The 24,760-nt window shown below is 45.0% G+C and overlaps 2 protein-coding genes across 2 annotated transcripts; both read left to right on the plus strand.

The window, feature by feature from the left end:
* The first annotated feature begins 1,655 nt into the window (after positions 1-1,655).
* On the plus strand, positions 1,656-4,778 carry bloc1s5 (biogenesis of lysosomal organelles complex-1, subunit 5, muted). The gene is made up of 5 exons (XM_084457127.1): positions 1,656-1,834; positions 1,959-2,041; positions 2,138-2,267; positions 2,494-2,552; positions 3,383-4,778. The coding sequence occupies exons 1-5, from the start codon at positions 1,816-1,818 to the stop codon at positions 3,554-3,556; spliced, it is 465 nt and encodes a 154-aa protein (XP_084313253.1). The 5' UTR covers positions 1,656-1,815; the 3' UTR covers positions 3,557-4,778.
* Positions 4,779-15,688: 10,910 nt separating this feature from the next.
* txndc5 (thioredoxin domain containing 5) lies at positions 15,689-24,747 on the plus strand. Its single transcript, XM_084459281.1, has 10 exons — positions 15,689-15,888; positions 16,859-17,011; positions 17,465-17,570; positions 18,678-18,774; positions 19,564-19,679; positions 20,084-20,170; positions 20,812-20,961; positions 21,599-21,681; positions 21,816-21,945; positions 22,592-24,747. Exons 1-10 carry the CDS (start codon positions 15,713-15,715, stop codon positions 22,712-22,714), a joined length of 1,221 nt encoding a protein of 406 aa, XP_084315407.1. The 5' UTR covers positions 15,689-15,712; the 3' UTR covers positions 22,715-24,747.
* The last annotated feature ends 13 nt before the right edge of the window (positions 24,748-24,760 follow it).

Consider the following 24,760-nt stretch of genomic DNA (forward strand, 5'->3'; position numbering starts at 1 on the left):
TGCGACATCCTGTATGCTCAAACCATATTAACGGAGATGGAGATCTCTTTAGTAAGAGAGCCCTGCATACAAAACACAGTAAAATATCAATACACAAAGGTCCCTGACCAGCCCCTTGAATTGCCCTAGTGGCACCAGTGTGTCCGTGCATATATACAATCTAGAAAGGGTCTTTATGTTCACATATACATTTCTAAATAAAGGGTTATCAAATGTGGATGAACCCAATCCTGTTCTGCAGTACATGCATTGTTATGCACCTGACTGTGACAAAGCACCTCCCTTCTTCAAAGTTACAGCTAATACCAAAAACATGAACTCAAAACCCATAGTAAAGGTAGCAGAAAAAAAGAAGATACGGTACCATTCGACTTTGCACTGTGCGTGGAACGGTCCTGCTGAAGAAAGAGCACAGCTGCCAAGAACAAGAGCAACTGCAAGCAGACAACCAGTATGCATATTGTAAAGGAAATGTTATATTTTTAAGACAGATGCATGAACGCTAACATCACAGAGTATCAACTTCTGTGGCTGTTTGCGAGAAAAGACACCAGACACAAATATCACAGGATGGTCATGTGCTTCACTCAAAAATAATTAGCCTAAATTCAATTAGCTTAGAAAAAAAGAGATGTCAAAAGTCAATCCACCACAAAGAGAAAGGGGAGTGGGCAAGGGAGACCTCTAGGGGATGCTGAATTTGATTGGAAGCGTAGTGCTGGACATTTATTGTCCATAATAACCATGATATAAATGGGGAAGCTCATACATTCGATGTGGCCTGAGAATTCACTACAAATAAAGATACTCTAATTGACTTCTTTCTGTACAAAAGATTTTGGGATGGGTGTACACTTTCTATGGGAATTGTATCCATTTATTTTACTGTGTTAATTAGTGTGTGTGTGTGTGTGTGTGTGTGTGTGTGTGTGTGTGTGTGTGTGTGTGTGTGTATATATATATATATAAGGAAAGTAAAATAGAAACGGTGTGTTTGTGCATGATTATCGTTTGGTTCAGGAGATTTATTGTGAAGGTTTTATCCCAGCATCAACAGATACAGCTAAAAGATGCACATGCACAGCCAGTTGTCCTAAGTAGATTCCTCTTCTCCCAGAGAAGGCGGCCATGGAAAACTACATTGAGGTCTCCCTTGCCGCCAGGCTAATTCAACCATCCTCTGGGGGGGCGTGGCAGCGGCGTAGTTTTAGGTATGGACGCTATGGACATGTCCATACCAAAGCCACGGAAACCGAATTGTCCCTACCAAAAATAATACAGACAAACTGTAGTTTTTAATTAGGCTACCATTCACAACTTGCTAAAGCAAAACGTTTGGGCCTTATTGACAGCTGCGTTCAGCAAGCTATCCAATCAACAACGTACAGTAGTCTACTTCTTCTACAGTTATTTCAACATTTCTCCCATGCAAAAGATAGGGCAGGTGCGAACCAAACCAGTAGAGGGCATCGTTTTGCGCTTTGGGTCCGGCGCCACCATGGATGTATGGGACGCCACGTAGGCTACTACAAAAAATATCGCAGCGGGATGGGAAATGTAGTTCTTCCTGGGCGCTTCCACAAGCTGGGAGGAAGTCAGCTGACATTCATTCAGTTTAGCTGTTCGTGCAACTAGCCCAACAAGCTTCAGCTTTGTGTACAGTCTCTGTTCAATAACAAGAGACACGGCAGTCAGAAATGTGTACTTTGTAATGAAATGCATGCAAATCGAAGCGTTACATAACGTTAACTAAATAGCCGATAGAAACTGCTTTCAGATTATACCAGAGGCTATTTGCTTTATGAGCGCCTGACCATGGACAAGATTGCTAAAGGTGAGACTATCAGATACCATTTAATTTAGCCTAGCTATTAACAAGCTTGGTAACTACACCATTTGACTAGAGTACACTTAGCTACATGTAGAGACTATGTACCAGCGCTTTGTCCTCTCACTAGATGTCGGTGACATCCAATCCAGGCTGACTGACCATAGGCCTATCACACAGGCCGAGATCCGCTACTTTGTGAGGGAATTTGAGGTACGCTTGAAATGACGTGCATGGTAATTGAGTGTACATAACCTAATTATGAACGTGACCTAATTGTTGAGTCCACCATTCTACCTTTTCACACAGGAGAAACGTGGATACAGAGAGAGCCGATTGTTAGAGAACCTGAATAAGATGGTGGCAGAGACCAATGACCAAGTCTTGCCAAAGTGCACCCAGAACATGCATGAACACCTGTGTGATGCCCTCACACGATGTAAGGCTCCACTACCTCACACGTGGTGTACAGTACTTCTAAAGTGTTGACTCTTGTTCTCCAGTTTTTCCACGCAAATGTTTTTCCCCATTTGCTCATGGTTAAAGATGCATCCCTTAAATTGACTTTCTCGCTATCGAGCCTACAGTCTGCTCAAAGAATGGCACGCGTTTGGATCAGTACTGTATGTTAATATCCTTTTATTTTCACTGTTGTTTTCCCATAGTGGAGGCAGCAAATCATATGGCACAGAGGATCCAGCAGACGGAGCTAGAGGCTCAGCAGGTAACGTAAAAGCATGCAGTCACTCAGCCAGTAGCTTTAGCCCAGATTGAACTGTTTGGAGGAACATGGTGTACCCCTTTAGGGGCCGTGTCCACATAGCGCCTTTTTCTGGCAAAAAAAAAAAATGCTTCAGGGTGCTGTGGAGCGCTTCGTCCCAGCGCCCTGCTGTGCTCCTTCAAAAAAACACGCTGCGTGTGGAGTAGCATTCTGTTTCTATGACACTAAATATCTTAACAGCATCATCAACCACCACTTTTTATTAGCTATCTGTTATTATTCTTACTATCTTTGTATATTAGGCCTATTTATTATCCTATTATCCTCCTATTGAACGAGTTTGATGGTGAATCTGACAGCGATAGGCCTACCGTTAGAGCAAGGAGGATGTGGGTAGGCCTACATGACACGACCCGTAGGAGACAACAGTAGGAGCGGCAGTGACGAGACCAGCGCCTTTCTGAAAAGTTGACATATCTTCAACTTTGAGCGCTCGGAGCGGCCGCTCAAAAACGGCCGGAGTGCTCGGAAAAAAGACGCTGGCTGCTGCGCTTTTCTCTAGGAGGCCGCAAACGCTCTCCTCATTGGAAACAATTGAAAAAGGGCTCAGGCGCTCAGAAAAAGGCGCGATGTGGACACGGCCCCTTATTCAGTAAAAGGGCCTGTAACCAAACGTAGAACATCAGCTTCATGCAAACCCTATGCCAGGGAGAGGCAGCATGTCTGGACATGCCTAGACAAGGCATGAGTTCCCCGTTTGTGTGAATGGTGCAATTCGGAGCCATTTTTCAGAGCCCAAAATCATTACAGGTTATGTCCCCCCCTCCCCCCAGAGCACCTCCATGCAGGCGAGCACGGACAGACGGAAGGAGGACTGGGAGGAGTTCCTGAAGGAGCAGCAGCGCCTCAAGGAGGAGGTGGACGAGGAGCACGCCAAGGCAGTGGGCCGCCTCAGCACCCAGTACAGCGAGATGAAGAGAGACCTGGCCAAGTTCTCCTGCTTCTGACCATATGCATGTGTGCGTATATGTGTGTGTCTGTTTGTTTGTGTGTGTGTGTGTGTGTGCGCACGCAAGTGTGCATGTGTTCAATTGTATGGTCTGGGTGAATGAAAGGAAGTTATTGCCTTTGACTGTGACTAATGTGGTTCTTATTTATTGGCACTAAGAGGACGCTTTTACGCACCGTCGCTGCACAAAAGCCAATATTTGCCAAATCAGAAATAAGAAACTGTGATTAACAATGTGGAATTTCCACAGCCCATCAAAATCACCGTTTTCTGTTTCAAGCACATCAAATATTGGCTATATGTAAAAGGTCTGGAAAATGTCCTTTTGTTTTTCTTTTTTCTTTTTTTTTCAAAAAGCAATAACATTATTGTTTCTTGGCTGTGTTTTGGATATTTTGAGATTTTTAATGGAAAGTGCCTGAAGGTGTTCCTGATACATGTCACCTTCCATAATCCACCATCGATCAAGAAAAAAAAGGAATTTGGCACCAAGATGACATATTTTAAGCTCTGTGAATGAAAGGAAAATGTCATAAGAGCAGCGTTGTTAATAGCACAGGACATGTTTAACTTATGTGAGCAAGTTCCACAATTATATCCATCACAAGCATTTCTTAAAGAAGGGTGATGTGTATCCTCTGATTATTGAAGATCAAACTTAGTGTATTATTAGCATGGTAAAGCTATTGTTTTAATCCTAACTTGACTCCATAATTGATGTTTCTGTTGAAGACTTGGTCTTTGTTTACAAACAATGTTTCATTCCTAAACATTTTAAACAGTCTTCTGTCAACAGCTGTGACACCTATAGCTCAGAGTGGTCTTACTTAACTCTATCCTTCATTTGACCAAACAAGGTGGCCTGGAATGGTATTTGAAATGTAAGCATTTGGCCTTCTAATCCAGCCTGTAAGAAGAAGCTATAGGTCAATGTTTCTATCCCCAGGCCTGTCATGTAGTCTAGTCAAATAGCTAGGTACCCTCACTGCTTTTATTACCTATTGTATTTAGAGACATATTTGCACTGGACAATGGCAGGCTATTTCGACAGATTGATGGATGGATGGGCATGCTGGCACATTCTTGGCATGCTGGGAACAGGAGTTTATCTCCGACTACGTGACAGAACAAATATTTAAGATAGCCCTCATCAACACCAAGAAGGCAGACACAGACTTTTACTCAAACCTCCATTGTTGTGCGAGGAAGGGAGTCGACCTCATCCATCAATATAAGTAAAATAAAGTGTCGCTTAACTTTGTTAGGCTGAAGTGTGGTTTCTTCGCCCCAGCTCGAATGTATGCAATGTAGTCTTGGCAATGCCTCGGACGCATATGACAGTAGGGCTGGGTTAAAAAGAAAAAAGATTAATGAATCCCAAAATCGATCTTTTATTTAATGAATAAATTAAGGAATGAATAGTTCATTAATTCATTCAATGATTCATTCATCCATTCATTTTTGGAAATCAGTATCGATACCCAGCCCTAGTATTGATGTGTTGCATAACTTGGCAGTCATGTAACTAATGTTACAGCAAAAAAAAAAAAGGTTTTATTAACACTAACCGAATCGATATTGAATCGAATTGAATCGTGATAATCAATTCTGAACCTTGTGAATCTGAATCGAATCGATTCTTGAAATTTGACTCGATACCCAGCCCTATATGACAGTGTATTCGAACAGTCAATATCGTGTATCGAGGGCGGCTGCCATCTTCTCCACTCGGCTTCTCTCCTGTCTGTTTTGTCCTCTGTGGTCGCTCTGGGAACACTGGTCGCTCCTGGTGAGTGACCAGCGTCAGGGCAGGCATGGCCGCCGGCCGGCATGTCATCAGACGTCAGAGAGGGCACGACGGTGCCGGCAGATGTTTGGAGGAGCAGCGCCGGGGCCCAGCTGGGCAGAGCCAGGCGGCCCATCACCACTTAACGAGGAGTGACAATACGGAAACGCGGCCCACCGCCGCCAACAAGGCCCCTTTCATCCAGCCCTGTTTACGTTTTCGGTTTGGACGGAGAGAGAGAAAGCAGCCAGGTTGTACGCTGAAAGGTCAACGCCAAAGTCACAGAGCGTTGGCTATTCATGACTAAAGTGCTATAAGCCATTCACCTCTTAAACACTTTAGTGTGTAGTGAGGATATGGTGTACCAAGTGCCTCACCCAATGGCCATAGTGGTGCTTGGACTCACTTCTAGGGGCTGAGTGTCCAGATCTAGAAAGATCTAGCCCTGAAAAATAACATCTTCAGTGCTGATTCTACACTGCAGTTGCGATTTTGTCCTTGTGACCCTTCCTTGATGTCACTGAAGCACAGGTCCAAGCACAACAGCAGCCGTCCAGAATGTGTCGGAGGTCTGACAGTGAACTCCGAGTGCCGCCCCCCCCCGGCTTTGGCCTGTCCATACAGGAACTGGCTCCTTAGCAAGCACTTCCCGTCTCGTCCCTCCCGATAGACTCTCCGTTCCGGGAAGATGAGTTAGTAGCCGGTTGGCTGAGGCAGCGGGTCTAACCTACCTTATCGTCCTCCCTGACCCGGAGCCTCGTGCCAGGGGGACCCAGGGGTTTGTTTTTTGTCTCCTCTGTCTATCAGAGGCCATTGTGTTCTTCCTGTTATGGAGAGAGAGAGCATGCCGATCCTAGTCGAGGAGCTGCCGTTCCCCTTGCCAACATAAATCGTGAGGGAAACAGCAACCGGGGCCCATCATGACGGGGGGGGGGGGCTGGGGGGTGTGGGGGGGGGATGTTTTGGAGATAGAGATAAGGAAATGTCTGATCGCTGGCTGCCCCAGGATCTAAAACAAACAGGCCGGTTGTCTCATCCATCCAAAGCAGCATGTAGGTAGCTAATCAGGATGGCCTGAGTCAGCCACGCAAGAGTGTCATGGAAAAATATGTCCTCATTCTTTCATTTTTTGAAATCCCAGAGCATGCTTTCCTTATTGAGTATTCCTAATACAAGCCATGTGTTGTGGGATCGGTCTCTCCGGAGCCGTTTTTATCACCTCTCTCCTCGTCTGAAGTCGAGAACAAAGAACTGAGGACGGACTGTAGGCCTTCCAACCCGCGGCCCACTGTTCCTCCTGTCCCCGCGTTCCTTCTCACACTCTCGGAACCAATAAACCCACAGTGGACCGCCGCTGCTTCTCAGAACTTGACTGACGGAAGCCTTGGCACCACACCTCACATTCACATACACCTCTCTGCTCAGCCCATTAGAACTCACTCTCCTGACAAGAAAGGTAAAAAGGGGGGGGGGGAGTCAGAAAACAATTTTGAAGTCAGCCACAGAACAATGGGAAGTGGACGGGTATTCACTTCCAAGAGCATTAATTTTATAACCCGTGAGATTTTTTTGGGCCTCTGTACTCGCTCCACTCCCTTTATATCGCATAATAGGCCCGCTCAATCAATTACTGTGGGGTCCAAAATGAAAACTGCAATGAACAATTGGGGGTGTGCTTCCCAGTTAATAACCTAGTATTACAGCACCGTGGGGAGCTAGCGGATGGGCCCTATGTGGACGGTAAGGCAGGTGGTAATATGAATTCTTTGGCAACAGCAGACATTCACCCTGAGAATTACTAAGAATGAGACAATACGAAGCTCTCTGAACTGCAGCATAATGAATTAAGAAATTGATATTTCACAGTGGGAGTTTAAGGGGCCCTTTATAGCCTAATGTAGGCCCTACTGCCAGTTCAGTAAATAGGAATGAGGTGGCATATAAAAGCAATAATCAGAAAAGTTCAAATTATATGTTCTCCCTTTCAAAATGAACGCTCACTTTACTCTTGCGCTGTAGCAAGTGTCAACGTCCCAGTCATCTTGGAGGTGCATGTGGGTGTTGTTGGCCCATTCTGGACACAGACTCCTACATTGCCCCTTGCCAAGTCAAGTCCAAGAATCACAGCTACGGGGCCAGCAACAACAAACACGTTCCACAGTCAATCACGGGCTGAACAATGGCCAGAGAGCACGCGGAGAATGGCCTGTCATCGAGGAACAGTCACAAACGGAACACGGCACGTTGTCGTCTAGAGCGCGAGGAATGTCTGGGTATTTTCCCAACGTCATACCTCCACAGACCTCCCCACACACACACACTTTTTTTTTTTACCAGACAGGTACTATTTTTGAAAGGTTCTCATGACCACCACCACTATCCACCTCATGTCCATTGTAGTCAGTGGCGGTTGAACTTGCACGTCATTTTGTTCTGAGAGGCTATTGGGTTGTTTCACGAGTCCGGAACTCTCTCTCCGCTGTTTCTCTTTTCCACTCCGACCCGTCTCAGTCATCTGGAATGACGACAGGAAGGGGTAACGAGACTTTTCCTTAGTAAATCCCCAAACGCAAGTCACTTGATAAGAGGTTATCTGTAGCCCTCAGGGGACTGCAGGGAGATCTAATGCTTGTTATCGCAGCAGTGTTTTTTTGACATCTGTTCATTGTTCGCTTCCAGGTTATGGATGAGTTTTTAACGGCATAAATAACAGTGAGCTCTACCAAGCTATCCATCATCCGGCATAGTAGCATGGGAATGTGAAGGGTTAAAGGGACAGTTCACCCTAAATTCTAAATTTGTCAGATGTTTATAGACTTCAAATGTCAAGAGGATTCTTTGGCCATCTGTTGTATAGATAATTCTACAGGCTCTGCATCCTTATTTCCTGATGTAATTCAGTGTATGTCTGTACCATTTATTTGGGGTTGAGCCATTTGGCTTGATCTTCATAGCTTTGAACCTGGACTCATCTCAACATCAAATCACATCTGAAAGCAACTGACAAACTGTGATTGTAGGAGAGAGCCGTCCCATTCATTTGAATTATCTTCTTATCAAACATTATTAGATGCATGACATGCTACACATAAGCAAGCTCTAAACAGGACATGGGTCAAACAAGGTCAGAGTCTCCTCCTCTGACAGAGTGTCTATTGCCCCCAACCCAAACATTCAAATATGAACATGTTCAAGAAGACACTCAAATTATTTACTTGAGTTTACCATTAAACTCCACCAAACTTGTTGTTTTGAATTTACATCTCCTCTGTGAAACATTCCTCTTTCAACATTGTGAAATAAAGGAAATGATTTAAAGAAATCTATTGGTGAAGGATCATGGAAAACGTGTTTTATCAGCTATTTATCTCTCTGTGTTGGCATATCGATTTAAAAAAAAAAAAAAAAAAAAAACACGGGGAACCGAAATGTGGTCAAGGCCGGTCGTTTAAAAGATGATTCAGGGCCCGCTTTGGTCCAGAACCGTCCCAGGGTGAGTGAAGTAGCAGGAACGGTAGGTTAGAGACGCAAACAGCACGCTGGTCTTCCCTCTGTGTGTCCGTCTCTGTGGTCTCATTCTATCAAAGGGATCATCTGTGGATAACAGACTATTCTCTTGTCTGTCCTCCATTCACCTCCCAATATAGGGGCCAACCTCCCCCAACCACACTATACATTATGTTGGGAATGGGAACGTTTCCCAGGCTGGGTTTTCCTTTTTTAACCCTGTAAATCTACATTATGTATGTTTTCTCTCTGTATCAGCCCTTTCATGATGGCATATCGGTAATGAATTACTTTAGTCTGGACAGCACAGGCTGCTGTTCATGGGTCTCTGGCTCTAGACTGTGAGTCCCCACCCCCTATATTGAGACCACTTGCCTTCTCGAGACAATGTGAAAAGTATTTCTTCTTTATAGATTGATCTGGGATAGGATCTCCAAGGAGCATCTAATATCCCACCTAAAGCAACCCCAGGGTTCCAATAAATCAATCAATCGTGTTTTACTGGACTGTGCGGTACCTATTCAGGAAACTGAGATTCCCTGTTGGTTCTGCTTAGCTGCTGCATATCTTGTTGAGAACCTGACTGACTGACAGAACAATGGGGAAGACAGTGGGAGTGCTTTTGTGTGTGTGTGTGTGTGTGTGTGTGTGTGTGTGCGTGCGTGCGTGTGTGTGTGTGTGTGTGTGTGTGTGTGTGTGTGTGTGTGTGTGTGTGTGTGTGTGTGTGTGTGTGTGTGTGCATGCGTGCGTGCGGCCTCTTGGCAGAGGAATGCACCAGAGTGGGCTTTTCCAATAAAGGCAACTCTCTTCCAGTCAGGGCCCGGTGCCGGGCCGAACTTTAACCTCTCATCATCTCCCTCTCTGAACCCAAGTGGGCTGCTGCTCCGTTTCTCTCTGTAATGGCTTCACCTTGAGGCGGAGGGATCTGGAGCTACAAGCAGCGCTACTGCCCACACCTGTTAAGTGTGACGTTCTACTATCATGTCAAGTGGTAAAGACCTGGTTCCTGTAGCTGTGGTGGGACTCTCTAAGACTGCTCTCTCTCCCTCTCTCTCTCTCTCTCTGTCTCTCTCTCTCTCTCTCTCTCTCTCTCTCTCTCTCTCCCTCTCTCTCTCTCCCTCTCTCTCTCTCTCTCTCTCTCCCTCTCTCTCTCTCTCTCCCCCTCTCCCTCTCTCTCTCTGTCTCCCTCTCTCTCTCTCTCTCTCTCTCTCTCTCCCTCTCTCTCTCTCTGATCTGCATCATCACTGAAGACAGTTTTTGATATGATGTAACCGTCTGAGCCGTCTCTTTCAGGTCCTGTTGTCACGGTGCTTGTGTGAGTCACTGCAATCAGTCCCTTGTGAGGATCTGTTGACTTGAGAGGCAGATGTCAACCAGCTGTACACAGTAATCGTCTTATTTGTTTGCTTCTTTGTTCTCCATTCCATGAAAACACACACAATGTGTTTTTCCCTTGAAAAAAAAAAAACTTCTTTCCAACAGTGACCATAGTTTCCACGCTCTATTGAATGTATAAATTCAAACCTGCTTTCAATATGGGACACCCTGTAGTATTGTTTGGGGCTGGTTAGGCTGTCAGCAGTTGTGTGAGGCTGTGGAGAGGTTGAGTCCTCTTGCAGGAGGGAGGGAGGGAGGGAGGGAGGGCCTCCCTGGACCAGAGATCAAAGAAGCCAGTGAGCAGCAGCTCTGAGTAGAGCCCCCCCCCCAGCACCTGCTGCTGCCCCCTGGCCAAGTCAAACACATTATTCCACCAGCCGCGCCGCTTAATGGCTTCTGTGGGGACCCCGCTAGCATAGGGCTATCCAGGGCAGCCTGCGCAGATGTGCGCAGGTACAGGAACACACCAACACACGCGTGTTAGCAAGCACGCACATACAGTACACACACACACACACACGACTCACATTCTGACGCACACATACACACAGGTCCACACACTCCACAACGCATGCACACATACTGTACACACTAATCTTACGCTCCTAGTAGTGTACACAATGCACTCACACCTGGTCTCCGCTCCGCAGGAAAGCCCTGGCCTCCCCCGTACACCCACTGGGCTGCACACTGCTGTAGTGAGGGGAGTGTGGTTATGCTTGGACCGCCATCAATATTAAGCAAAGAACAAATCATCCATAGAAAAACAGTAAACATCTGTTTTGAGACTTGGCCACCACTCTCTGGCAGAGTCAGGCTGACTTCAACAAGGCAGGGCCGTTTTTTCCATGAGAGAGTAAGTGACAACATCTGCAATTTCTTTTAGAAAAAGGAAAAATAAAAACAAACCTTGACGCGATGTACTGTCGGGCTCTCTCTAAGTGTCTTGCAATATGTCCAAATGGAATTAAAAGCGGGGATAATCTGAGTTTTTCTCTCTGGACTCAGTCGCCGTAGTGACATTTATAGCTCTCCTACAGAACTGCATATGAAATACTGGCTGCTGAAAATATGACCTGAGAGAGAACCTTTTAGGTACAAGCCCAAATTGACTGAAGAGCTAGCCCCTATTTCTCTTGTAATTTATCTGGCATCATCAGTATGTTATCTGTCTATGGACAGTGAGAGACTTTGACCTTTTAGGCAGATGGATATCCTGTCGACCTTACTGTCGCGTCACAGATTTAAGATCCTCTCCTGTGGCTCCCGGTCAATCTCTGCAACAGTAATTAACCTCGTTCTCGCAACAGCGGTCAGAAACACAGCAGTTCCATACACCACGCCAACCCCTGCGTTCACATGTATCTGGGTTACCACAAGGGAAGACTGCCCTGCTGGGGCACCGATAGGCCAGGGTGTGGTGATGGACTTTACAGGCCGGCCTCTCTGGTCTCTCCATCTCAGGGGATTTCGGCCTGAGACCTGGCAACCTAAAGAGTTCCGCCAGGTCTATACGCGCTATCTCTTTCACTCTCTCTCTCTCTCTCTCTCTCTCTCTCTCTCTCTCTCTCCCTATCTCTCTCTCTCTCTCTCTTCCCCTGGCCTCTAAGCTCCTGATGGCTTTACCGGCAGGAAGTCCAGGCTTAGCGCTCAGCTGAAAGACCAGTGTCTGTTAGAGAGACGGAGCCCCAGGCTGAGGAGGGTCCTGTCACCAAGTCTCAAGTCACGCCTGAGACGACATGCTCGACAAGGAGTTCAGTGTCCATATTTCTTTCAAGCGCAGGCGTAGTGAGGCGAGGGAGGGCGAAAGCACATGGAAACAGTCAAGAGCGTTCCCCCAACAGAGCTATCCCAGCCACTGTCCAGACTTCCTGCCAAAGCTTTGTGTGGCTGCTTTGTGCTCTGATCCCTGTAGGTCAGTGTCCTAGATATTTTCATGACAGACACTATAGCTCTGTAATTCGTTTGTGTTGCAAGTACCTGTCCACATGTGAATACGTTTACAGCCTGTAGGCCTAGACTAGAGTATTCTGTACTCTGACCTCGTCCCCCACTAGTAGCCTACACCTGTTAAGCTCAGTCCTTGCCTCACCTGTGTCCAACCTGCAGAGGGCCTCAACTCCCACAGGAAGTCCTTAACCTCGTTATACTGGGCTGGAAAATGATTCGGACAGATAGGCCTACCTCCGGAGACCTGGCTTCAGATTAGTCACTCGTTCAGCCGAGGTAGAGCATAAAAACACTAGGATACAATGGGGATCTCCATGGCGACCGACCTCCGGCGTTTCCACCCATACCAGATGAAAGGACGGTTGAGAGCTTTCCGTGAGCGGTCGGATCGCGTGGGAGGCTTCCACCGCGGTTTCCCATAGCAGGTGGCTGGTGTAGCAGCTAGTCTGTGAATAACATCCGTTCCCTACCACCGATCACATCCTGTGTCCCCCAAACATCAGATATGATAATTTCTTCATGTTCCCAGAAGAAATATTTATGACATTTGCAGCTCTCCGCTTGCACATCGGTCCTATGTGAGTCAAGTCTACGTATTCCACTTGTGTGTCAACCTGAAGCAATTATGCAATTACTATGTAACGACATGTGATTACTAATGCAGGAGAGTGAGCATTTTTCTCGTAATAGCACAACCATGAAGTTAGTGAGGGGCACTTTTTAAGAGGTGAAATTTCCCCCACCCAAGAACTTTCTTTAGAACCACTATAAGTGAGCCCCTCCCCCCTCCCATCTTCCCCCTCTCCATCCTACCACCTGCCAACTCCTGCACTCTCAACCACTAACTTGAGGCAATTAAGAAAATAAACAGAATGTCCTTAAGTCCCTGGAGTCCATTAATCTCTTTTTCCTATTGCAGAACACATAGTTCGCTTGGCCTGGTGCCCGCAGTCAACAATGGGTAACCAGTAGACACTGAAGCTATGTGGCCTCTCTGTGAGAGGCATACATAAATGTGTCAGCTGCAATTTAGTCACATTTGCCAGCACTATGGCATGTAGAGATGAAACTGTATATAGAAATTAATTGTGCAGTGTGGGTATTGGCCAGTCTTGGTAACAACAGTGCACCCATGGGAGGCGTCACTGTAGACATTATTTATCATGTGTGGAAGTCAAAGAAAATCACCTCATAGATCATTTTTCTCCGCCAATTAGCTGTAAAGGCATAATGTTTCATTTAGCACAGATGTAGCTGGAATGAAATAGGTTGGATAGGAACTTAAACTCAGGGTTGTGGGTGTGTTTCTAACTTGTTCTGATATAGGACCTCAAATAAACACCACTCTGTGTGTAAGATCTCTAATCATACTGACACCTCACTGCCACACAATGTCCAAAAAATGGACAGAATTAGGGGTGGGATTCAATCAAACCTGTCATGACTTGTGCAGACTAAACAACGGTGATCTTCTACTGAAAGAGACTGTTTTCTTAAAGAATTTGATTTCTTGGGGTTAGGTGAAAGTAGAGTTGTCACTCAGTGAACACATTCTAATTAGTGACACCACTTCAGTCATACGTTACCACAGCACATTTTTGTGGTGGGGTCGACTGGAATCCAACAGGCGAATTAATTACATTTCGCCAATGTGTTCTGGCCCCATCTCTTTTTCTCAGATCTACTGCTCTCAGCGCTGAAACAAACTGGACCACCGCATTTCATGAAGCTGTTCAAAAGGGGGGTGATGTTTGTTTTGAGGGCAGAGGTCAGAGTTCAGCTCTAGTCAATCTTGAGGCCAAGGTGGCATCATCTATCTCTGTGAGGAGTCTGTTACGTCGCTACTCTGTAAATGCAGGGCTTAGTCCCTATGGACTGGTGGAATTTTAATGGCCATCCTGAGAGAGACCAGGCTTAGTCAATCCCTTGACACAGGTCATCTCTATGCCTGGGACCCCCCAGTCCAACTAGACCAGGAGCACTTTGTAAACACCTCCAGTCCAGTAGCTATAGCTGAAAACAGCAATCCTGGCAGGAGCTTTTTCACCCAGTCAATGTTGCATTTCATTATCACAGTCAGTATGATAGGAAAGTCAAATACAGAGCACACATCTTTCATTTCTTCCATGGCAAATCATATAATATTACATTACAAATGTTTGAGTAGCCTAAGTGTGGTACTCTAAGTAAATATCTTATAGTACATGGGTGCCTATTTCCTAGGTAAGCAGGAGTCTGCACTAGATGATGAAGTCTACTTGTGACAGGGTGGAAATAGTTTGTCCTGCCAAAGAGTTGTCAGTCCTGGGAGAGGCACACAGTACTACCTTGGGAATCGGGTGTAGATTTATTGGTCTGTTACCATTGCACAGGGCTACAGCCCCCTAGAGACACGCTTATAGCCACAGCAATAAATTGGATTAATTAATAGCCTTGAATGTTCTCATTCTCAGGCACCATTTCTAGTAGTTATGAAGAGGTACCTTTACTCACCCATTGGTCTGGAAGACTAACAATCCATTATTCACTATAATGACCTAAGATCTGACTACTAAGCTGTGAAGTCACAGATTTACTTTTCCGGCAAAGTAAACGCCAATATTATGATCTACCCTTCACTTTTCACAACATTTAGAATAGCATTCTTTTTTTCGTGGGTGTCCTTGTAAGATTTATGCAACCAGCACTCCCAACGGGCTACATTTATCCCAGAAGGACGAACATAGGTGTTTGGGAAAGTTGCACCGGCTGCCAAGTAGTTGCAGCCAACCGGAACTTTTATAAGCAACCAATGTGGCTTATTTTCTTCAGACCTGTTGGTCTGTCCACTACTCTGGTGTAATGGCTGTAACTCAGCTGTCACATTGAGGGTTTCTATGACTTCACTTGTACTTCACTGGTAAAAAGTATTTAACTAACGGAATTGATTATGCCTATATACTTTTGAGGGCTAATTTATATTATGGTATACTTAATAATGCAGTCTGCTGAGAATGGTGAGATGGACTTCATACAAATTCACAATCATATCACCAGAAATAGTTCAAATAAAATAGGCCATGTCAGTCTTAATAGATTGGCTCAGTCGAATTTGATTTAGACAATATAATGCAACAAAAATGACGTATCATTGTCTCAACTTTTTGTGGTATTTTGACATTAGAATAAGTATTTATTAATTAATTCGTTCATTAAATGACCGTAAAATGTAAATGTAATTCATTTCTGCATTAGCCTACTGTCACAACACGAACATGCATTTCAGACAGTAGAACTAGTAGATACACCAATGAGAGCGACGACAGCTAGGCTAGACACTTGTTTCAGCTGGTATCGTTCATGGGGGAGCGTTTGCGCGATGCGACAGATCTGTATGTAATCGGGATTGTGTGCGTCTGTGAAGTGATGATGATATAACGCCCCTCCCTAGAAAAATAGACCGATCCAGATGCTACATTCCTGAAGTCAGCTCCAGTCTGCAGGAGGCCGTTCACACAGCAGCGACCGGTTAGCGGGCTTCGCAAAGACGTGATCATGGCCTCTTCAGCACCTTTTGCCTTGTGTTTTATTTATTGTACGTTACTTTTTGGTAATATCTTTTGCAATACTGACACAGAAGAGGATGAACATGCCAAGCATACGTATACAGTGGAGATGTTCAACAATGCTATCCCCACAGCACCCCACTTTGTCATGTTCTTCGCTCCCTGGTGAGTTTTCCATGGTAGCTAGTGCTAGCTAATGTTAGCTAGAAATGAATGAATGGGATACTCGCTTGACCTAGCTAGCTAGCTCACTGGCCTACAGAAAATAGTCAAATTGACAGAAGAACTATCTAGCCATGCAAGAGATTGGCAGGTTAACGTTAGCCAACGACTTCTCATTTGTCTCTGGTCATGGTACTACCCAAACTAACTTTGCTACTGCTAATGTTAGCTAGCTAGCTAGCTACGCGCCTAGCCAGATAGCGGTAGGTAACTTGTTAGCCACTTAGCTAGTGCTAGCTACAGAGCAGCGTTAGCTAGTGCTAGCAAATTGGAACAACACAAATATTATTGATACAAAATTGATTGTCCTGGTATAGCTAGCCAGGAACACATGAGTGGTGAAAAATAAACGCTTGTTTTCACATGTTGTGGATTCTGTAACCACTTAGCTAAGTTAGCTAGCTAACCTTAGCTAACATTTACTAGAACAGTGGAGGAATGGACTAGGAAGCGAGCGTGTACGTGGCAAGCACTGATTGACCAGCTAGCTACCTAACGGTGGAGACATGCATGCTTTCATAAAATTATCGTAAATGTAGCCTACACTAAAACATTTTGCAGAAGTTGTTCACCTCTCATCGAGAGTTTATTCCCTCACTGTCCATGCAGTAACGTTTGCTCAACTCAACACTTAAGAGATTGCTTCTACAGCACAAGCATATTATCCTCAAACATCAATCTGCCTTTGTCATGGCATCCTCCAAATTGTTTGGAGATTCATTTGATAACCAAATGCATTCACTGTAAGAAGGCATTTGGGTGTGGTTTCCACCAAAGTAGGACAAAGTTATGCAATGTAACATAGTAAGAAAAGTTCTGTGTACCAGGGAACAGTCCTCTGTAATTGGAGACATTCCATGCTACCCCAGGGGTAAAGCTGTCCTGAGATGCTCTTCACTGTGTGTGTGCGCAGGTGTGGCCATTGCCAGAGGCTCCAAGGGACTTGGAATGAGCTCGCAGACAAATACAACGGGATGGAATCACCGCCCATCTACGTAGTAAAAGTGGACTGCACTCAAGATGTCAAATTCTGCTCCAATGACCATGGCATCAGGGGATACCCCACGTGAGTAGCTGTAGCTCCATGTTAAATGGTACTGACAATTATATAGAAGCTCGTACTAATTACGCTAGGCTTCAATTATTAAGCTGGTGTGTTAGGATGCTTTGCTTTATTGTACTCTTCTATTTGCAGGGATGGACACAATATATGTCCAACTTACAAGAGCAGCAATCACATGATGATGCATAGCCTACTTTCAGAACTTATGTTACTGATTGACAGATGGCAGTTGTCAGCACACTGACATTTAGCTGAATACTTGTAAACTCTAGCCACAAAAGGAAATTATTAACCAAAAACATTCTATTAAAACCAAAAGAACATGATCAAATGAGTTTCTTATGTATGTTATGACAAATGAATAAGCCAGTTTACCTCTTATCTGTGTGTGTGCGCGCGTGTGTGTGTGTGCGCGCGCCCGTGTGTGTGTGCGCTTGTGTGTGCGTGTGTGTGCAGGCTGAAGCTGTTTAAGCCTGATCAGGAAGCTGTGAAGTACCAAGGCTCCAGGGACCTGCAGTCACTAGAGACCTGGATGTTGAAGACTGTCCAGGAGGAGCCTCAGGTGAAGCTTACTGGCTGACACTGTCCAGTTATATCAGATCTATTCCAAGTAGCTAGGAGATTGGGGCCTGTTCTGGGCTTTAGGGTCTATATGGTCTGACTCAACGGACGTAGGCTTTGGGGATATGCCTTTTAATTTGTTCATTACTGGCCAATTAGTGGCACTGATTCATGTGGTTGGCCAATCAATGGCGATGGGAGATTTTCCCAGACTATGTGAAACAAAAACAACCTAGCAACCGCTCCACCGAGGACGATTGTGATTAGTTTAAAGAAATACAGCATTTTCCCCCCTATCCCCGAATGGTATTGAGTCTAGCCAGACCTTTTGTCCAGCGTTGGCACAGTGTAAACGTGTGAAGTGTGGAGATAGGTCCGGCTATGCGAGACTAGGGTCTCTACCATGTACTTCATGTGGCAAAGTCCCCCTTTTCCTATCTCTTTATGTGAAAGAATTAAGAGGCGTCTTTATCATCATGCAGCTTTGACCTATTCTCTGTGCTTACTGCTGATATCAGTGCAGTAGACTGGATGCAACTTAGGTGATGACTAAAGCCCGCAATATCTTTTTTTTTTTTACTACGTGTATGTGTCTCCTGCATTCCTTTGTAGCATCAGCTGCAGTTGACCGCGCAGGTCGTCAGAAAATAATGCGCCGCAAAATATGCGCTTGTCTACGTGTGTGCGCTGTTAAACAGGCTTTACATTACATTACATTACTTTACATTAGTCATTTAGCAGACGCTTTTATCCAAAGCGACTAACAGTAATTGCATTAAATGTAGGAAAAGCCAATGTACTACTACTTGCCAGAACTCGCAAGTGCATCTTCTTTCTAAAACAAGTGACTAAGAGCATAATCTAGTGCTGAAGGCAAAGTGCAAGAATATCAATCTAAAAGACAATACAATACAATAAAAAAAAAGAATAAGTGCTTAGGAGGGAGGATTGTTGTAGTACTTCTTGAAGAGATGATTAAAAGTTTGATTTAAAAAAAGTGGCCATTGTCTGTGAAACCTCCATCTCCTATGGTTCTCTACAGCGTGGGGTCCACAGTGCTGCTTCACTAGCATTTTGACTGACATGTACAACACTGTGTGTCGGACAGGAGGCAGAGACTGAGCTGGAACCACCCAAAGCCCCAGAGCCCAAGCAGGGCATGTATGAGCTCACAGCCGGAAACTTCAAGGCCCACATTGCTAAAGGTACATTACGAGTGTAGCTCACTTGCCTGCTGGTCCGTGAACATCTGGGGTGTGTTCACTGTGCTTGAAACGTTTCACTTTCTGTCCCAAAAAATCTTTCTGTGCCTACTGAAATCCCTGTATAACTTTTTCACCCTGATTTGTACATAGATACTTTTTAATAATACGTTTTTTTCCACACAACACTACTAGATGGTTTTTAGTTGTAGTTTAAGTCATGGTTATAGTTTAATTTTAAGTTATAACACACTCCAAGTCACAATGCAGCGCACTCCACATGACCTCCTATCATGTTCCCAGTTGCTGGACAAGCATAACCAAAATAAATGCTAGTCATGATAATAGTCCCAGTGAAATTACTGTTCTCAAGCCCAGTTTGAGTCAAATGTTTAGGTTTTAGAAGAAAAATAAATGATTCATTTTCGTAGAAAAAAAAAGACAGGATGTGACATGGTAATTTTTAAGAGGAATGTTTATAGGTGCCACCTTCAAATCTTGGAAATATGGCCATAATGATGTTGCGTAATAAGTAGCATTTAACCTCTGTGCAGGCACAGTATGTTTTAGTTCAAGGCCAGTGATACTGAACAGGAACTGAAAATTCATTCTTCTTAAACCCAGCTGTTTCTTAAAGTCATTACATACAATACAACTGTAAAATACTGTGTACAATTACTTTACATTGCATTCGTTTCTACTGCCATCCTTCACTGTCTTATTGCAATGCCACTTTCTTGTTCTCTCTCTCTCTCTCTCTCTCTCTCTCTCCAATGTCTTTCCTTACCTCAGGGTCTCACTTCGTCAAGTTCTTCGCCCCGTGGTGTGGTCACTGCAAGGCCATGGCCCCGACCTGGGAGCAGCTCGCCACCTCCTTCGAGCACGCTGATGACGTTAAGATCGGAAAGGTGGGTTGGAATCCTGCCAAAACAGCAGCAGAAGACCGGCAGCCGTCTTGAGAGCTGTGTCACTAATAAAAGACCAGGATGTAAATAAATGATATCATCTTCTGAGTAAACTTTAATGTAGATATTTGCATTGGTGTGACCGTAGCACAATCAGACGCACCAGTGAAAAAGCATTTCATCTGCCAACAAGAAAATGGCTCAAGGTTGTAGACTAGATGCAATGTGGATGGGCCTAATTGGTTAAATCTGACGCCTACATACAGCAGGTATGTGGGGCTGTATGTTTGTGACATGTTCTGTTTATTCACTGTCTAATGCTTGACCATGTGAGCTGGGAAAAGCATTTCCTCATTAAGGGCAATGAACCTAATCTACTGTAACCCTTGTGGTCTGGGCCTGGCCAGGTGGACTGCACCCAGCATTACGAGGCGTGCTCGGAGAACGCTGTGCGGGGATACCCCACCCTGCTCTTCTTCAGGAACGGAGAGAAGGTACAGTAAGGAGGCTCTGGAATCATGGCACTGTAGGGCTTGGTTATACCCCACCTTAAACAAACACTTTGAATGGTCAAACTTGACTAAGTGCTGGTTCTACTTCTATTCATCTGCGTTTGAGTGACAAGTTAAGTTTAGTTGATTAGCATCTCGATTAGCGTGCGCCATTTAGTTTATTATCATCCCCATTAATTGTTACAAATGCTACTCTTCCTGGGGTCCACAAAAAACAATATACAAATACACAACAACAAGAAAATACATTGTAAGGTAACAAGAAAAAATCGCAGATAAATAATGATATAAATAAAGAAATTAAAAACAAATTAACACTGACATTACCTCAGTAAACACTAACATATGTGATGAATCAGTTAACATCTTATTTAGGCCCACATCCAACAAATTATAATTTTCAGTTCATCAAGGTTCTTGGATGAATTTTAAAGTGCATTTACCTTTCATTAGTGTGATTTCCAACGGTGACGAATTCCACAAAGACATGGCTCTGTACATCACTATTCTCCTCATTGCATTTGATCTGGGCTTGGTCGGTGGGAAGCATGCGTCTCACCAGTCCTGAGGTATGCACTGTCCCCCTTTTAGTTTTTTAAACTGTTTCCTGTGTGGTCCTCCAGACGGAGCAGTACAGAGGCAAGAGGGACCTGGACTCCCTGAAGGACTTTGTGGACAACCAGCTGAAAGTTGTAGAGGAGGCCCCTGAAGATGAGGACCCACAGGCTAATGACATCGAGCTGCCCAGCGCTGAGCCCGCTGAGGAGGACGAGGTGTGTGTGTGTGTGTGTGTGCGTGTGTGCGTGCGTGCGTGCGTGCGTGCGTGCGTGTGCGCGCGCGCTTGTTTGACAACATGACTACTCGGTCACCTATGCGTCTCCAAGACCAAAATACCACACTATTTCAGACAGAACTCTGGTCAGATTAAAAGGACTTCTGGCTTTGTTGTGGTCCAAGTCTACTTTGAGAACCAACAGTTCGGTCCGGGCGCCATGATGTCTGTGTGGGTAGAACGTTTTACAACATACCTCTCCAGAGATGTTTGTGCAGCTAGATGATAACCATTAGACCCAGGCCCATAGGCTCTCTGCACAGCAGGCTGGCGGCGCAGTGGTCAACCAGCAATTATGGGCAGGCCAGCTATTTCCGCCCGCGCTGTGCCAACGCATCTCCAATACTCCGCTCAGTGTGAAAGGTGACATCATCCTTTTTCAAGGCTTGCCCCCCGACAGAGGAATGAGGTGTGGTCCTGCTGGAGGAAGGATCATTTTTGCCAAAATTAGTCGCAAGCCGCAAAAACTCATTCTGCATGAGTGATGCTGGACATTTGAAAGCTGGATAGTCTTGTGTACAGAGGGAATTGATACGGTACCCAGCGCTTAAGTCATCTGTTTTCTATCTCTCGCGCAGTCAGGCGTGGTGGTCCTCACAGAAAGCAACTTTGATGAGCTGGTGACCAAGGGCCTGGCCTTCATCAAGTTCTACGCTCCGTGGTAAGCGAGGGATTCTGTAGGAATGGAATGGCCTGGGAAGAATTCCTGTAGATTACTGTAGTCGACATTGGCGATGCATTAGATCAAAGAGGCTGTCTTTGACACGTTCTTGTTCAACCCTTCACCCATTTTAGGTGTGGCCACTGTAAGAACCTGGCCCCCGTGTGGGAAGACCTCTCCAAGAAGGAGTTCCCCGGCCTGACCGACGTGAAGATCGCCAAGGTGGACTGCACAGTGGAGAGGACGCTCTGCAACAGGTTCTCCGTAAGTCTTGGTGTCGTCTTCCCTTCTGTTCATCTGATTTTTGATATTTGGACGTAGATGACACAATTGTTTGCGCTCTTCTTGAAGTGTCCTCATGGTATCTTTCATCAGGTGTATGAGCCTCATCTTCTCAGTGTGCAAGCCCTCCTCCGTTTTGCATTGATATTTGGACGTGACGTCCTGCAAACACAGTCATACAGAGCTGGGACACAGGAAGCTTTCTGTTCTACTTCTGCCTCGCTGAGTTCCCCCTCGAGCTGTAGTCCGCCGACTAGTAGCGTTTCTAGCTTATATGCCACCCTGGGCGAACCCCTCGCTACGGCGCCCCCACTTTAAGTTTCGTTTTGTAAACGTGAGATGAATGGGCTTTCCGATTGTGATTAATAAACTGTCGGCAAGTTGTTGGGTGGGGGGCTCACAGGCAATTCTGATTTTCTGATTGTCTTGCGATTTGTTGACAGGGGACGGGTAGTTTGTTTACTTTTCGCAGTTTGTTTTTTTTCTTCTGTCTTCTTTTTCTTTCCGCCCCCTGCGACATGCTGCCCATGTCGCCCATGCCTAAATACGCCACTGCTGTCAACGGCGTTTGAGCTGTAGTCCGCCGACGGTGTTTGACATGAGCCTGTTGTTGTTTGTTCCGTCTCAGGTGCGCGGTTACCCCACCTTGCTCATGTTCCGGGCGGGGCAGCAGGGCGAGGAGCATCATGGCGGGCGGGACCTGGAGAGCCTGCACGCCTTCGTGATGAAGCAGGCCAGAGATGAGCTGTAGAGCGCTCCATTCACCATCCACCACCTACCTTCTGCACACTGCCCTCAGCACATCTGGCCAATGGGAATCCTCTTATCTCATACATGCACCTGCCCTCTCTCTCTCTCTTTCTCTCTCTCTCTCTCTCTCTCTCTCTCTCTCTCTCTCTCTCTCTAATCGTTTTGTCAGGAAGTGGAAGCATCACTAAGGACTGTTGACGCCACCGAGCATCACCGCTGTATTATGCCTGATTCAGCAATCAGATGATGCATTGGCTGGCTTTTTAAATGAAAAGATGTGACTGACAACCACTCAATCCTTTACTGGTCAGACCTTCAACTCCAGGAGCATACTGTCATTTACTCTCTATAACTGACGTCATATGTATTGCCCGCTAGCACGTTGTTCCACAAAATGTCATTACCTGACCGAGTCTCTGAAACCGCTGGAAATGTTAAGAAATGTCGCCTTATAATGTGGTGATAAATCATGGGTCTTAAATGTTTCTGTCGCACGCCGGGGTCAAAGATCGTGTGACCTCTCGTAGTGATGAGCGTTAAGTTGACGGTACTTTTTCATCCATGCCAGTGACGGCCTAACTAACTTAACTCTCAGGGAAACTCCCTTTGGGAGCGTCTGGCCGACGCCATCACTGCTATCCATCTCCCCCAACCACAACATTTATACCCCCCGCTTTGTAAGATTTGTATCTCAGATTCACTGCAAACTGCACTTTTTGAGTTTGTTTTGAGTGTGTGGTCTTCTATGGCATTTTAAACGTATGAGAAAGATGGGGGGGGGGGGGGGGGGGTGAATGTTGTTTTTTTGGTTTTGTTTTCCAGTTTACTGCAGTCTTGCACTGGGAGGCCCACTATCAGGCACTTTGGGGACTAACAAGCTTTGTCACCATTTGACGATTGTTGCCATCTTTGAGTGCCGTCTGGTCAGGTCTTATGAATGGAATGAGAAACTGAGTGGAACTGTTAACTGGTTAAGAAGGGAAGAATATTCAGAATGTTGTAGGTGGAAATGTAATATATCGAAAGATCTGAACAAGTTTATCAAGTTGACAAAACGTAACTTCTAAGATATACTAAGCCCAAATCATAGCACACAGTGTGTGGAAGAGGTGAATGCAGAGAGATGGTTTGAGTGTGTTCATGTAGTGGCTGTGTGTGGCGGAATCACATTCAAGGCTCAAGGGAAACACGCATTGAGAGGCTAACCACTTATTGTCAGTAAAGTCTTTATGGATAGCACATGGTCTAAGCAGACTCCAGTGAAAAGAAAGCAGTATTTTTCTTGTGAATGGGTTGTACACTACCCAGGAATTTTTTACAAAAAAAAGAATGGCGAGTTGTAACATGAGATTTCGTAATAAAATTTCTTTTCCAAAAATAGTTTGTATTTTCATTTGTTCTTGCTCTTTCTCGGTAGTATGGCATGTGATTTTTCTTAAAAGGTGCAATAAATAAGCTGAAAATGTACAAGTATTTACACACAAGTCTAAACATGATCACAAATGTAAACAGCAGCTTACCAGAGGTATATTTTGTAAATTCTGATTAGTTAGGCACAAAGGTATGTGATTTTCTCTGTGATACTAGTCCACTAATATGCACCATGTAAAGTCCATGTTAATGATTTCTTAAAAAAAACATTTGGGTAGCACTTTATTTTACGGTACTATTTACAAAGTAATATGATAAGAGTACTTGATTCAACTTGAAAACAATTGGTAACTATCAGGTGTGTGTGTGTTAAAGTGGGAAAATTCAAAGTTATTGTATGTGTATTGTTTACCATGTCAAGTTTTACATGAATACTTACAAAGTAATGTACTGTAAAATAAAGTGCGCTGACATTGTAAAAAGCTCACAGTTAAAGGCTGTTCATTCAGGAATGGATTGACAGTTAAAGGCTGTTCATTCAGGAATGGATTGACAGTTAAAGGCTGTTCATTCAGGAATGGATTGACAGTTAAAGGCTGTTCATTCAGGAATGGATTGACAGTTGCTGTGACTTTGAATTTATGGTCAGAAACCAAGTCTAATTTCAGAGAGCTGA

This window comes from Borostomias antarcticus, assembly GCF_949987555.1.
Source record: "Borostomias antarcticus genome assembly, chromosome: 2".
NCBI lineage: Eukaryota > Metazoa > Chordata > Actinopteri > Stomiiformes > Stomiidae > Borostomias > Borostomias antarcticus.

Bases quoted from the DNA above. Each gene is read 5' to 3' on its own strand.
- txndc5 (XM_084459281.1), top strand. From the start codon at position 15,713: ATGGCCTCTTCAGCACCTTTTGCCTTGTGTTTTATTTATTGTACGTTA. The intron at 18,775-19,563 runs GTACATTACGAG...TCCTTACCTCAG, and splicing joins CAAGGCCCACATTGCTAAAG to GGTCTCACTTCGTCAAGTTC. The intron at 20,962-21,598 runs GTGTGTGTGTGT...TCTCTCGCGCAG, and splicing joins AGCCCGCTGAGGAGGACGAG to TCAGGCGTGGTGGTCCTCAC.
- bloc1s5 (XM_084457127.1), top strand. The intron at 2,268-2,493 runs GTAAGGCTCCAC...GTTTTCCCATAG, and splicing joins GTGTGATGCCCTCACACGAT to TGGAGGCAGCAAATCATATG. The intron at 2,553-3,382 runs GTAACGTAAAAG...CCCTCCCCCCAG, and splicing joins CGGAGCTAGAGGCTCAGCAG to AGCACCTCCATGCAGGCGAG.